This window comes from Portunus trituberculatus, chromosome 33, assembly GCF_017591435.1.
Source record: "Portunus trituberculatus isolate SZX2019 chromosome 33, ASM1759143v1, whole genome shotgun sequence".
Lineage (NCBI taxonomy): Eukaryota > Metazoa > Arthropoda > Malacostraca > Decapoda > Portunidae > Portunus > Portunus trituberculatus.
In genome coordinates this window covers 15381099-15395133 of record NC_059287.1, presented here as the reverse complement: position 1 = coordinate 15395133, position 14035 = coordinate 15381099, and the positions used below count along the sequence as shown (strand labels likewise).

Below are 14035 nucleotides of genomic sequence, written 5' to 3'. Positions count from 1 at the left end.
GAGACAGGCTCTCCTTCTACTACCCAAGGAAAGTCAAGACCCTCCTCACCTCCACTATTTCATATAATGGCCCCAGACTCTTCAATGCTCTTCCTAAAAATGTCAGACACACCACAGGCTGCTCAGTGCCCAGATTCAAGAAGGAATTAGACAACTTCCTGCAAGCACCGACAGATGAGCCCCTGTCTCGGGCTACACAGCTTACTGTAGGGCAGCCTCAAACTCTGCCAGACCAGATGGCTCTCCTAAAAATTGATTCTCAGACTGGCAGCACCACAACTGTGAGAACAACCTTCTACATTCAACCAGGTAAATTAAGTGCATACATATACCCCCTTCTCTTGCCCCCTGACTGTCTTGTTCACAATATATACATGTAGTACTACTTACTTTTTATGCAAGCAAGAAAATGTTCAACTGAACAAGTCTTCAATTGAACAAATGTTGAACAAATCTTCAGTTCCAAGTTAATGGTTTATTATTTTGTTTATACATGATGATATACATTGTATGAGTTATGGAAATCTTTCATCTTCCAATTTCCTGTTCCTGAACAACAAAGCAATTTCTTTAAATAATATGAATTCAACTTAAATTTCATATCTTTATAAAATTAAACTAGAAACAACATGTATCAGTTTTCTACAATGAAGTTCACTAACTTCAAAAATGGCTCCTCGCTCTCAGGACGTATGGTGTTTAGGCAAGGTTGTGTGAATGGTGGCCGAGGGATCTCTTCAGGTGCCTGAGAGCCCTCACATTCACTTCAGGGTACTTCTTCTGCAGCACATCCATATCCATGTGAGGGTAGCGACGCAGCACATACACATGATCCCTGATGCGACTGTAAGGAAGAAATAAGAATATCACAACATCAGAGAATCTCGAAGAAGCCATCAGGTACACACAAGGCAGTCTCTGTGAAACATACCTACTGTATTTCCACCAATCATCCTCATCCATACATATCTAAACATCTTTTAAAAGTTTCCTTTTAAAGTACTAACAACTCAACTACTGAGTGTACTCCATTTAGTTAACTCAAAAAGACTCATGCAAAAAGACTACAACAGTGGATCTATGCACCACTCACCGTAAGGCTCTTCTCTTTTTCAAAAACTTCTGTTCCCTCATGAGGCGTGAGAATCTTGTAATGGATGGCTTGTCCAGTGACCTCCATGGACGTCCAGTTGACCAGTAAGGGACTGTGTGCTCTGTGTACTTCATAAACCTCCTTCGGCCTGAAGCGGAGAGAAATCAAAAGAGGCGAGTGTTATCACAGCTATGAAGGTTGTTTTGAAATTGAGACAACAAAGCTAAAATCCATAATTTCTTTTTTCTTTTTAAAGAGCCTGAAAGAAATGAGGCACTAGAAAATGACAAGCCAAATCTTTCCTTAGATTCTGAACAGGTGATCATAACTATTTATTGATATGACATGATCTGAAAACTTTATATCTAAATAGACATTCCATGAAACTACCCACCAAGGGAATCAGTTCCTATTTCTCCATGATGCTCTCCATCTTCCCCAGTCTCAAGCAGCCAATATGCTCGATTCCTCTCCCTCACCACATTCTCCAGGTTCTTCATGCTTTCTTCAACCTGAAGTATGTATTCATAATGTCAGCTTAAGCTATGCAATAATAACTATCAGACTGGCACTCCTCAAAATTACATACTCTCAGGTTACTGTACTTCAAACATTGGCCAGATGTATCACACTTCCTTCTCAACACTTACACCTCATGAAAAGCACCTCATGAAAAGCATCTTGAACTTGACAACCAACAACCTTCAAAATCAGTTATTAAGACTTGTCAATATGAAAAATTCTGAAGACAAAACTGATGATATAACTATTCTCAGTTTTCATTGGAGAGACTTTACTATTATTGTGGTATGATTCTTCACCTGATTGAAAATCAAGCAAGTTAATCATGAAACAATAAGATATGTGGATCCTGCAAAGCATTTTAATATGTTACAAGCAGATAAACAATAAACACATGTAACAAGTCAATAACAAAAAAGCTTACACTGTCAAGCAATTAAGTCATGAAACAAAGGGCTGTATTCAGAAAGACTTTGTTACTCTGTTCTCCCACCACAACTACTTTCAAAGGCCACAGGGAAGAATAGCCGAGTTCTCAAAACTCGCCTTTCAATGAAGTAGAAATCTCGATAACCTGTCACTAGAACCATAGACACCCTTGAAATTCCAGGTAGCTTTCACTGGAGTCATTTGAAAATAGTAGAGGTGGAGTGCAAGAGTGTCTCAGAATACAGGTAACTCTCGATTTACAAGATAGATGCGTTCCAAGAGGCACTGCATATTTCAAAATTCACATAAAACAAACTTGTAATCCTCTTAAGAAACGCTAGATAATAGGGAGGATGCGGGATGTGGTCCAAATCGTGTATAAGAAAACCGATCGCGCAAATTTAATTATTTCTATGTAATACTTTTTCGGTCGTGTATTAACAAAAACGCATAAATTAAACACGTGTAAATCAAGAGTTACCTGTATAGATAAAGTTCCTCTCTTGAATCTATCCTTTACTTTTTACCTTGTCAATTCTCTCAGGATTCGGGAACACCTGGTACTCCTCATTACAGGCGTGTTCCATGGTGAGCAGCATGTTCTTCTCCTTCAGCAGCACAAACCTTGAAAGCACAGACATAAACACACTTCAACAAATGCTCCTGTGGGAAACATTAGACATCACAACACCCAAACCAAACAAAAAGATACCTACACACACAAAAGACAGCTAAGTAAATCTTCAAAACAAAATTGAAACATTAATTTATAAAAAGTATGAAGGGGGTCTGGAAGGAAATAATCTAAAAATAAGGAGAGAGAGAGAGAGAGAGAGAGAAGAGAAACTGCCAACATTACCATAGTTTGTGCAGGTCCTCGTTACTCTTGATCCTCAGCTCCTCAATCTTCCATGCCCTGCCCACCTTCACCTCCATCTCTCCCCAGTTCTTCTCATCATCAAAGAACTCCTTGAGGCCTTGCTGGGTGCTGCTGGTGTGGAGTGAGGCACACCATGGGGTCAGCCTGATGGTGCAGCATAACAATCAATATAGATTCACACACAAATTAAATGATACTTGACATCTAAATTTCCAACGTTATTTTATATTAATGATCCAATACACCTCCAGCACTTTATTTTTTTTACTTTTTTTTTTCCAGACCTTCACAAAACCAATTGTATAGTACATATGATACAATATTTTAGTATAAAGTGGCAGAAAAATGCCCCCAACAAGCTTGAAGAGTTGTGGGAATGGGGGGTTTTCAGATGGGGTAAGACAAAAACAGATATTTTCTGGAGTGTAAATTATCAGAATCACCAAAATAGTAAAGATTAGATTAGGTTTAGGTTAGAATATGTAAAGCACAGTAGTGATTTTTTTCTGATATGGTTGGAGAGTCGAAAGACACAAGTATCTTACAAATGTCACGCTAAGCAGTCACATCACCAATTTTCTGCGGTTTGCCACGACTTTGACCAGGAACAACGACTTGTTAAAGAAATTGCCATGGCTGGAGATGGGCCAGGACATGAAGGCGAAGGAAAATGATCTGTAAATATTAGTTTAGACTGTGTTTTAACTAAGAAAATGAAAAAATAAAAAAAGTGTTTCTCTATCTTATAAAAGCATGTTTCTGTTATTCCACTAAGGTTTACTTTGTAATTTAGTGGGAAAAAGTAGCAAAGTCACAAAGCCCCAAGTTGTATTGTAGAGCCCAAAAATAGTTGCAAAGTTCCAGTCACATCAGATCTAGTGGCAAGGTTGCACTTGAAAAAAATAGTCACTCCCAGCTCGGTATTTCTAATCTGTCACTATAATCAAAATGGGTTTTCTCACCCTTCTCATCATATAGAGCTCCTCATTGAGTAATTTGAACCCATACATACCTGTTGCAAATTGCTTAAAACATTGACAACAACTTTTAAAGATCTACCATTTATGGGGGCAAACAATGATGTGATGTGTTGGACTGAAGGACACTGAGGAATGCTGTTAGGTATGTTCATTTGTGTTTACATATTGTCACATTATTTGCACATATGTAAAATCAGTCACAGGGATTGATTCTTTAGTTTGAGCATGCAGCCACTGACCAATAAAAATAAGAAATAAGAAATCTAGCCAATCAGAACAGTTTGTGGAGAGAAGTAACTGGATTTGAATTATTCTATGGAAGATGTCTGAACAAGCAGTGTTGCCTTAATTATTTCCATTGTATAGCCAGATTTTATGAAGAAAAACATTAATTTTTTTAGTGTTGCTAGTCAGATTAGGCTAGTACGCTTTGGTTATTATTACAGTTAAACTAGGTTAAAGTTCATTTGTTCTGACGAGGACATATCAGTGGTGCATATCACCTCATCTAGCTTATGCTAGCTAGGTCTGTAATGATCCGAACCTTAAAAGACACTCCTGAGGCAATTTTAACCACACTAGGATTCACATTTGAGCTGCACACATATTAGTTATGCAGAGGAACCTAGAGCAGAATGACTCAAGGGAGGTCAGCCATATTCGCCCTGACTCTCCTGCCACATTAATATCCCTTGAAGTCGTCTACCAACCCAGTATTCAGCACTCTTAACAGGTATAGTGTTATAGCAGGAGCTGTGCATACTTAGCAAGTGCTCAGACCAGAAGAGACAAAGGACAAGAGTTGGGAAGCACCATGAGGTATTGAGATTAGTGTGAGTATTGAGTAGGATTGCCGCAGGAACTGTATGGTTATAGGGTTTTCGGTGTAATCAAATACATACTATGTGTATTAAACCTCGGCAAGCATGTTGGTTCTGGTCCCTTGTCCCTGACTGGCCCTGAATTGCAGAATCAGCAACTTCATCATCTGTGACACTGTACCACTTCTGTGCCTTGCCGCTACTCACCACTGCTCCCATAGGAGTAACGGTAACTGTTACAATTTGGTAGCTACATCGGTGGGATCCTTCAGTGATTTTTTTTTTGGCCACTTTGTTAAGCTTGAACCCATCACAGATGCTGAAGTTTTCTGTGGCACTGGTGAGTCACAACCAGATCTCGGAAACATGGCCTAACTCAGGAACAGGGAATGAGGAAATTAATTTCTAAGCAATCTTGAATTTTGATCTTCTTGACAAAGTTAATCAAATAAAACAAACTGTGATAGAACATCAGGTTAACTGGCAATGTTTGAAACAAATTTTGGCAAAACCTCAAATTGAAACACCCAAGCAAATAACCAAGGCTAGAGACATTCCTGTCATAGAGCTTAAACATTTACATGGTTTGGAATCCACTAGCATGTTAAATTTATTCGTTGCACAGGTTGAGTCATGTTCCACATTCAGTGCAGAACGAATGGAAGTGACACAATTAATTAAAGTTGAGTGTAGAATTGGCTATGAGATTACAGGCACTCATTTCAAAGGAATCAATCTATACTTGGGAAGCATTACAAAGGAATTGAAGAAAGAGCTTTCCACTAAGTTACATAGCTTTAACAGAGCTCGAAAACATATTGAAAATATTAAGTATGACTGGGTGGACAGACCACAAACCTTTGTTAATGAGCATATTTGCCAATACTCTATCCTAGAAATCAAATTCAACACCAAAGAGTTGCCTAACCGAGATCAATTACTTGAGAAAAAACTGCTTAGAGGAATGCCAGCAGAGACTCATGAGAAATTAAACCATTTCCAAAAACAGGCCATTAAGGAAGTTCATTAACAGACTGGAAGTGCACAAGCAGTTAAGTTGTACCAGCAACAGACCAATGTTAATATGGTTACACAAACTCCTGAAGATGACAGCCTAATGCTGCTTGATGTAAACAAACCAACAGCTGGGCCGATTAAAAATTTAAAAAGTCATAACTTGAAAAATATTCATTTGCAATGGAAATAGCATACACCATCAACCATTTCACTACATTTCTCACCAAAAAACAACAACCAGATTCCATGGTTGGGTGAAACTGCAAATTGACCAATTCATTCACAACAGGTCAAAACTAGCAGAAAAAAATTTTCATCCTGAATGGAGAGTATTGTGAAAGTTTAGATTTACTCCCAGGTCTGGGGACTGGCAATAAAATCAATGAACTGAAATTATCTCAACCTAATTTAACCCAAATATATTAACGTTATCTAAATATCGTCCAGTCCTACTACATATAAGGGGGTTAATGTTAGCACTGTCCTAAAACAGTGGTCCCCCCAACTCGCCTCATTTTCCAGCTCCCCTTTGCAGCTCTTTCACTCAGCTGACATGACGTAGGAATAAAAATATGAATACCAAAACTAACCTAATCTTAACTTTAACCTATCCTAGCTAGCAGAAACTAACCATAGTATTGGTCAGAAGGGTTCTGAGGAAGATGTATCAGCAGTGTGTGTGTCGCCTCAACTAGATTAGGTTAGGTTAGGTTAGGTAAGGTAAAGTAAGGTAAGGTAAGGTAAGGTAAGGTAAGGTAAGGTAAGGTAAGGTAAGGTAAGGTTACGGTTGGGTTGGGTTGAGTTGGGTTGGATTGAATTGGGTTGGCTTAAAAGTTAGGGTTTGGTTAGTTTTGGTAATCATATTTTCATTCCCACATCATGTCAGCCAAGTAAAATAGCTGCAAAGAGGAAACTAGAAGACGAGGACAGCTGGAGGGACAATTATATTAGGACAGTGCCTTAATGTTTACTATTGGTCCTTGTCAGTATTGCATGCCATGACTGCATTATGTAACAGTATACTGCAGCATTTCTCAACCTTTTTACCCTTGTGTCACCCTTAAAATAAATCACATTTCAAGGAACCTCTGCGCAAAAACAAAATTACATATACGTATTTCTCATTTTATTTTCATCGTATTTCATGTGACAAATATCATCACACCACTAAATATATTCCCAATGATTATATTTTTAATAACATAATGTGTTAGATATAATAATATATTGTGCGTGTTTAGTTATATCAAGTAGCTATATGAAATTAATTAAAAAGTCAAAAGTGCATCAGCTTATCTCACTTGTTCTTGCAGAACCCTTAGGGACCTTTTGCAGAACGTTAGTGTTCTGGGGAACCCCAGTTGAGATACCCTGGTATAATGACCGCACTTCATGTATCATTATTTTGGTACTGTCCTAATATAGGCGTCCCTCCAGCTCTCCTCGTTTCCCAGCTCCCCCTCTGCAGTTCTTTCACGCAGTTGATTTGACATCATATACATGAAGCCATGCTATTGGTCAACAAAGGAAAGAGAGAGAAAATATAATAAATGGATGGACTGGGATTTAAACAGGAGATAGAAAGAAAAGTGGATAATAAATGGAGGAAATTGAAATAAAACAGGAGATAAAAAGAAAATGGATAATAAATGGAGGAAATGGGGATAAAACAAGGTAGAAAAAAACTAGATAATGAATGGAAGAATAAAAGGAAATAGAAAAGAAAATATGATAATAAGGGAATAGGAGGAATTGGTAATAAAACTGCAGATAAAAGAAAAGTAGAAAATGAATAGGGGAAGAAGATAATCAATAAGGGAATAGGAGGAAATGGGAATGAGAATATGGCAATAAATAAGAGAATGAGTCATGGAAAGGTAATAAAACAGCAGATAGAAACAGATAGTAAATAAAGGATGAGGATAAGAAAAAGGAATAAGGGGAAATGGGAATGAGAATGATAACGAATAAGGGAAGTCAAAATATGTCTGGATAACTTTTAAGATCTTTAAGGAAACTGGCAACCCAGTGGGCCTTTTTTTTTTTTAACCTTTGGCCAGTTTCCTCTCCTGCATAAAAAAAATATATATATATATATATATATATATATATATATATATATATATATATATATATATATATATATATATATATATATATATATATATATATATATATATATATATATATATATATATATATATATATATATATATATATATATATATATATATATATATATATATATATATATATATATATATATATATATATATATATATATATATATATATATATGTGAGGGGCCCTGCCTTATTCCCTCCTTTAATTTCTTACTATTATGTGTTGTGGGGCTGCCCCAGCTACAAGCCTGTGGCTATTCTGCAGCACGGCCACCTCCCCTCTTTGTTCCCACCATCTCGACAAAGCATGGCAGGCATCGCGCTCTACCTAGCCAGCTTTTAGCAGGGGTAGACATGCACTCTTGATTTCCTGGCACAGTGTTGAGACGTGTGTTGCTAGGCTGTTCTGGGTGTTCAACAGTCTCGGTCTGGGAGTTGTGCTCTCCTTTTGGAGTAGCTGGTTTGCTGCTGGTTTGGCTGTGACGGTAATGAGCAACGGGTTTATTGTTCCAGGGGAAAGTGTAGCGGATTTGGCTGCATTTTCCCGGATTTTGCGTTCGTCCCCCCTGTTGAGTGACAAAGCGGAGGGGCACTGTACGTTGTCTCGTCCCGCTGGTTGTATTTAAGTGGCTGTGGTCACCAGTGTGGTTTGGTGGGTGGCGGTGTGCCACCACCATTGTTTTTTGTGTAGTTTCTTGTAGTATATTGATTATAGTGGCCTTAGCCACACACACTGGTTGTCTGGTGGGAAGCTTCGTGCTGTTCCCCAGTCGGCGTGCAGTCATCGTCTGCACGACCTGTTAGCTACATGTATCTTGGCTCCCTGCGTGGCGGGTTGCCATCCAGAGTTGGTAGCTGTCATTTTCGGTAGCTGTGGTGGCGAGTGGACGTGTTGTGTGTGCGCTCCGTTTTTGGCTGTGGTTTTATAGTTAGCGAGTGGTGTTTGTGCTTGGTGTCTGTGTGTGGTGCTTTTGAGTGTTAGTGAAGTGAAAGTGTGTACTGCAAGTGTTAGATTAGAGTGAAATAGTGGTTAGAATCAGTGTTTGTGAGTTAAAAGTATTTTTGTAGAGCGAGGAGACTAGGCTTGTAACCGTCAAGTTGACCTTGAAAGAGGATTAGTTGACCTCACTTAGGCCCCCCCACCACCGCGGTTCCCCCACCCTGCTGTCACCTAGTATTTTTATTTGTTCGTGAGTTAACATATTGTAAATTAGTATGGCGGTAGCTACTGAGGTATATCAGAGTGTGATTGAGTGCGTGAAAGAGAGTGTTGAGGTGGGATTGGGAGAATTTGTTGTGTGTGAGATGTGTGGGCACGACAGGAAGGTCGTTGACTTTTCTGAGTGTATGGTGTGTAGGCTCAAGAGCGAGAATTTAGTTCTTTCTCTTGAGCACCGAGAATTGCGAGAGGAAATCAGAAAGCTAAGTGAGGGGAAAAGTGCGAACGAAGTTCTCATCTTTGAATTGAAGGAGGAGGTTAAGAGGCTTGGGGAGGCAGTGGAAAAAATTAGGCAGGAGATCAGTGTTAGGCCGAAGGTTGGACCTTCTGAGGGCGACAGGGTGGCTTGGCCCTCTGTCGGGAAGAGCAGAGTGGGGAAGAGGGAGCAGGCGAGCCAGACTGGGAAAGATAGTAGTCAGGATAGGCAGAGATGGCAGGTTGCGAGGGGAAGGAAAGCGGAGGCAGTTAGGGAGGATAGGACTAAACCTGTTGAGTGTGAAAATAGGTTCGGTTTGTTGGAGGGGAGGGGAGAGTGAGAGTGGAGTGAATGAAGTGGTTGTGGTGAGTGAAAGGAGAAAGAAGGGGGTAGAGGAGAGGAGGAGGATGGTTGTGCCTAGCACACCTCAGGTGTGTGTGGTGGGTGACTCTCAGGTTAGGTATTTAGATAGCACTTTCTGTGGGAAAGACAGGGATAGGAGGACGAACGTGTGTATGCCTGGTGCAGGTGTGAAGGCAGTGAGTGAGGAGGTGCAGAAGAGGGTTGGGGGATGGAGAGGAGGGTGTAGTAGTTTTGCACGTAGGTGGGAACGATGTCAGAGCAGGTGGGTCGGAGGAGTTAGTGGCAAGATTTCGGGAAATGTTAGGCAAGATAAGGGAGAGTGGTAGGAGGTGTGTAGTGTCAGGAATCTTGCCTCGTGTGTATGTTAGCAGGGAATGGTTGTCTAGAGCCATTGGTGTGAATGATCGGGTAAAAGGGATGTGTAAGGATGTGGGTGTCAGCTTTGTGGATGTATGGGATAGGTTCTATGGGCGAAGGGATTTGTATGCTAGGGATGGTGTGCATCTGAGTAGGAAGGGTGTGGATGTGCTGAGTGGATGTCTGGAGGGGAGTTGGGATGGAGTGTAGGGGGTGAGGTAGCAAATGCATTCCAGAAGAAAGATGCTAGACATAAATTAGATAGGATAAACAGAGATAGTGAAAAGATTAGGAAAGATTTCCAGGTGCAAATAGGAGAGAATAAGATTAGGATTCCAAATAAGGAGACAGCATCTAGGAAGGTAGCAGGACTTAAATGTTTTTATGTAAATGCCAGGAGTCTTAGGAACAAGAAGGACGAGTTATCTAGTTATATAGTTGAGGAGGACTTAGATGTTGTATGTGTCACAGAGGCATGGGTAAATGAGGAAAAGTTTAGGAAAATAGGAAAGAATATGAAGTAGATGGATACATTATGTATTTACACCAGAGAATTGGTAGGATAGGTGGAGGAGTAGTTATTTATGTAAAAAATCCTTCATTTCCAGTCAGGTTAATGGTATTAAGGTAGATAACAGAGTAGAGTCCTTATGGCTGGATGTTAGAGTAAACAAAAGTAAGGTTATTAGAGTAGGAGCTTTTATAGACCACCTAACCAGTCAGCAGATGTAGACAACCTTATGGTAGATGAGATAAATAGGGGTGTACTAGTCAGACAATTATCTTAGGGATTTTAATCTTAAGTCAGTAAACTGGGAGAGGATGGTAGGAGATGCTAGTGAAAATAAGTTTATGGAAAGTTTTCAGGATAACTATTTAGTGCAGATGGTAGATAAACCTACTAGGGGGAGGAAGGTTTTAGACATAGTACTAACAAATATTGAGCATTGTTTAAAGGAAGTTGAGGTAGGAGAGACTTTAGCAAACAGTGACCATCATATAATTAGATTTATCATTAATTCCAGTAGGGATAATATAGTGAATAAGACTAGAGTCCCAAACTATCAGAAAGGCAATTATGGTAGGTTACGTCAGTTATTAGGAGAGGTAAACTGGGAAGATAGTTTTGGAAATAAAACTGCACAGGAGATGTGGGATATTTTTAAGGTTGTAGTAAAGGGTATAGTGATGCAGTGTATCCCTTACAAAGATATAAGGCAGAGAAACAGGAAGCCATTATGGTGGACTCATGAGATAGGTAGCCAGATCAGAGAGAAGAAGAGGGCATACAGAGAGTTGCAGAAAAGTGGGAAGATGTAGATTTGATTAGGTACAGACAGGTCAGAGATGATTTGAGTAAGGTTATAAAAAAAGTAAAAGGCAGGCAGAGATAAAACTAGCTAGAGCTGGGAGTAAAGATCCCAAAAATTATATAGTTATTACAAGGTCAGTGATAAAAGAAATAAGGATAGGATTGGACCACTCAGAAAAGATGGTGTAGTAGTGGATCAAAATGAAGACATAGTAGAATTATTGAATGAACAATTTTCTTCAGTATTTACTAGGAAAGAATAGGAAATCCTGTTACAAACAGTGCGACGAGTAGTTTAAGAGCTTTAGAAAATATTGATATAAAACCGGGAATTATTAGGAAATTTATTCTTGAACTAGACGATAGGAAAGCTAGTGGTCCTGATGAGCTACATGCCAGAGTACTTAGGGAGGGTGTAGACAGTATTTCTGAAGCACTTAAGTTAATCTTTGAAAGATCACTTAGGTTTGCTGAGATACCTCAGGACTGGAAGTTAGCTAATGTTACTCCAATATTTAAAAAGGTAGGAAGGATGATGCGAATAATTATAGACCGATCAGTTTAACTAGTATAGTATGTAAGATACTAGAGAAAATCATTAAGGGTAGTATTTGGGAGCATTTAAATGAGAATAGATTAATTAGAGATACCCAACATGGCTTTAGATCAGGGAGGTCCTGTCTTACAAATTTGCTCGATATCTTAGAATATATTACCAAGGAGTTAGATGATGGAAATAGCATAGATGTTATATATCTAGATTTTAGCAAGGCGTTTGATAAGGTACCGCATAGGAGGCTAGTGTACAAATTGAGACTACATGGGATAGGGGTAGGTTAGTTGATTGGATTAGTGAATGGCTTTCTGATAGGAAACAGAGAGTAGTATTAAATGGGGCAATGTCTGAGTGGAAGGAAGTGGTTAGTGGGGTACCCCAAGGATCAGTGCTAGGACCTCTTCTTTTCTTGGTGTACATTAACGATTTAGATATAGGAATTAGTAGCAAAGTATCAAAGTTTGCAGATGATACTAAGATAGCATGTGCAGTACAGGGTGAAAAGGACAATTACAGAATACAACGAGACCTGGACAGGCTGATAGCATGGGCAGACAGGTGGCAGATGGAGTTTAATTCTGAAAAGTGTCAGGTTATGCATTTAGGTAAAGACAACACAAACTTTAACTATGAGATGGAGGGATGTTGGCTAGAGGCAGTAGAGGAAGGAAAGGATTTAGGAGTAGTGATAGACAGGACTATGAAATTTTCAAAGCAATGTTTAGAAGCAAGAAATAGGGCAAATAGGATCCTGGGTTTTATAAATAGAAATGTTAGTTATAAAAGTAAGGAAGTGGTGCGTAGCTTATATAATTCCTATGTTAGGCCCCATTTAGAGTATTGCATACAGGCCTGGTCACCCCACTATAGGCAGGATATCAACATGTTAGAAGCAGTTCAGAGAAGAGCAACTAGGATGATACCAGCATTAAAGCGCCTGGAGTATAGAGATAGATTAAAGGAATTAAACATGTTTTCATTTGAGAGGAGATGTATAAGAGGGATATGATAGAGTTATTTAAAATGTTCTCAGATACAAACTACATAGATGTGAGATCTTTCTTTACCTTAGAGGAGGAAATAGGACTAGAAATCATGGCAGGAAGATTAGAAAGCAAGGCTGCAGGTTAGATATAAGAAAATATTTCTTTAGTCATAGAGTGGTAGACTTCTGGAATGCATTGCCAGAGACGGTTGTAAATAGCACTAGTTTGACAATGTTTAAAAACAGATTAGATAAGCACTTAAATTTATTAGATTTATAATTATGTATAGCACTGCATGATAGTTTTTATAAGAAATTTACTATAGTTAAACAAGACATGATCCCCATGTATGGGGACCACAAATTGTAGAGGATTTCGCTGCAGGACTTAGCCCTGTTAATGGGCCAAATATTTAGAATTAGTATATAATGTATTGTGTACTTGTAAGTGTATCTTTAAGTACTGATGACGAGGTCGCTGTGCGACTGATACAGGATAACCTAGATGGGCCCTGGTGGCCCTTTGTTATCCTATTATTTATGTTATGTTATGTTATATGTCAGTTTTTTTTTTTATGTACAGGAAGACGGCTGGCCAAGGGCAACAAAAATATAAAGAAAAAAGCCCCACTCAATCGCTAGTCTCCCAATAGGGCCGATATAATTAGCCAAAGGTTAGGAACAAATGTCTTGAGACCTCCCTCCTGAAAGAAGTCAACTCATAAGAAGTTAGAAATACAGACACAGGCAGTGAAGTGAAAGAGCTGCGGAGGAGCCGGGAAACGAAGAGTGCGGGAAGGACTATTATATTAGGACAGTGCCCATTTACCCATACAAGTACTTTATCCTTACCTGAAGTGGGTGGAGGCAGTGACAAGTGAGGTGTGCTGGAATGGGCGGGTAACCTGGGAGGACAGAGAGACACTGAGACGTCCTAGTTTGGCTGCCAATCCCGCCACACCGACCACTCCTGTTCTCAAGGCCGCCATTGCTTTATATATCACTATCCACCCTCTCTGCACTTGTCCATGTGTTCCCTGTACTCTGGTCAGACGCGCCAGGTAGTAGGAGTTGTAAATCACCACATGACAGGGAAATAAGGCAGCGAGCACCTCACCGGTCAATCAGCAGCCGACAGTCGGATGAGTGCCATGTAAACATCGGCGCGTGTGGCGGACTGAA

General features: G+C 39.5%; 1 protein-coding gene and 1 long non-coding RNA gene across 2 annotated transcripts in view; one reads left to right on the top strand and one right to left on the bottom strand.

Annotated features, from left to right (window-relative positions):
* Nucleotides 1-519, top strand: part of LOC123512214 — a 14183-nt gene extending 13664 nt beyond the window's left edge. The window contains exon 4 of the long non-coding RNA XR_006677043.1: nucleotides 1-519. This exon is cut by the window's left edge and continues 1874 nt beyond it. This is a non-coding gene — a long non-coding RNA (uncharacterized LOC123512214).
* Nucleotides 461-14019, bottom strand: LOC123512212 (39S ribosomal protein L47, mitochondrial-like). Its single transcript, XM_045268459.1, has 6 exons — nucleotides 13706-14019; nucleotides 2904-3068; nucleotides 2572-2668; nucleotides 1488-1605; nucleotides 1094-1241; nucleotides 461-844 (listed from the first exon to the last, which is right to left on the bottom strand). The coding sequence occupies exons 1-6, from the start codon at nucleotides 13840-13842 to the stop codon at nucleotides 700-702; spliced, it is 810 nt and encodes a 269-aa protein (XP_045124394.1). The 5' UTR covers nucleotides 13843-14019; the 3' UTR covers nucleotides 461-699.
* Between the last annotated feature and the right edge of the window lie 16 nt (nucleotides 14020-14035).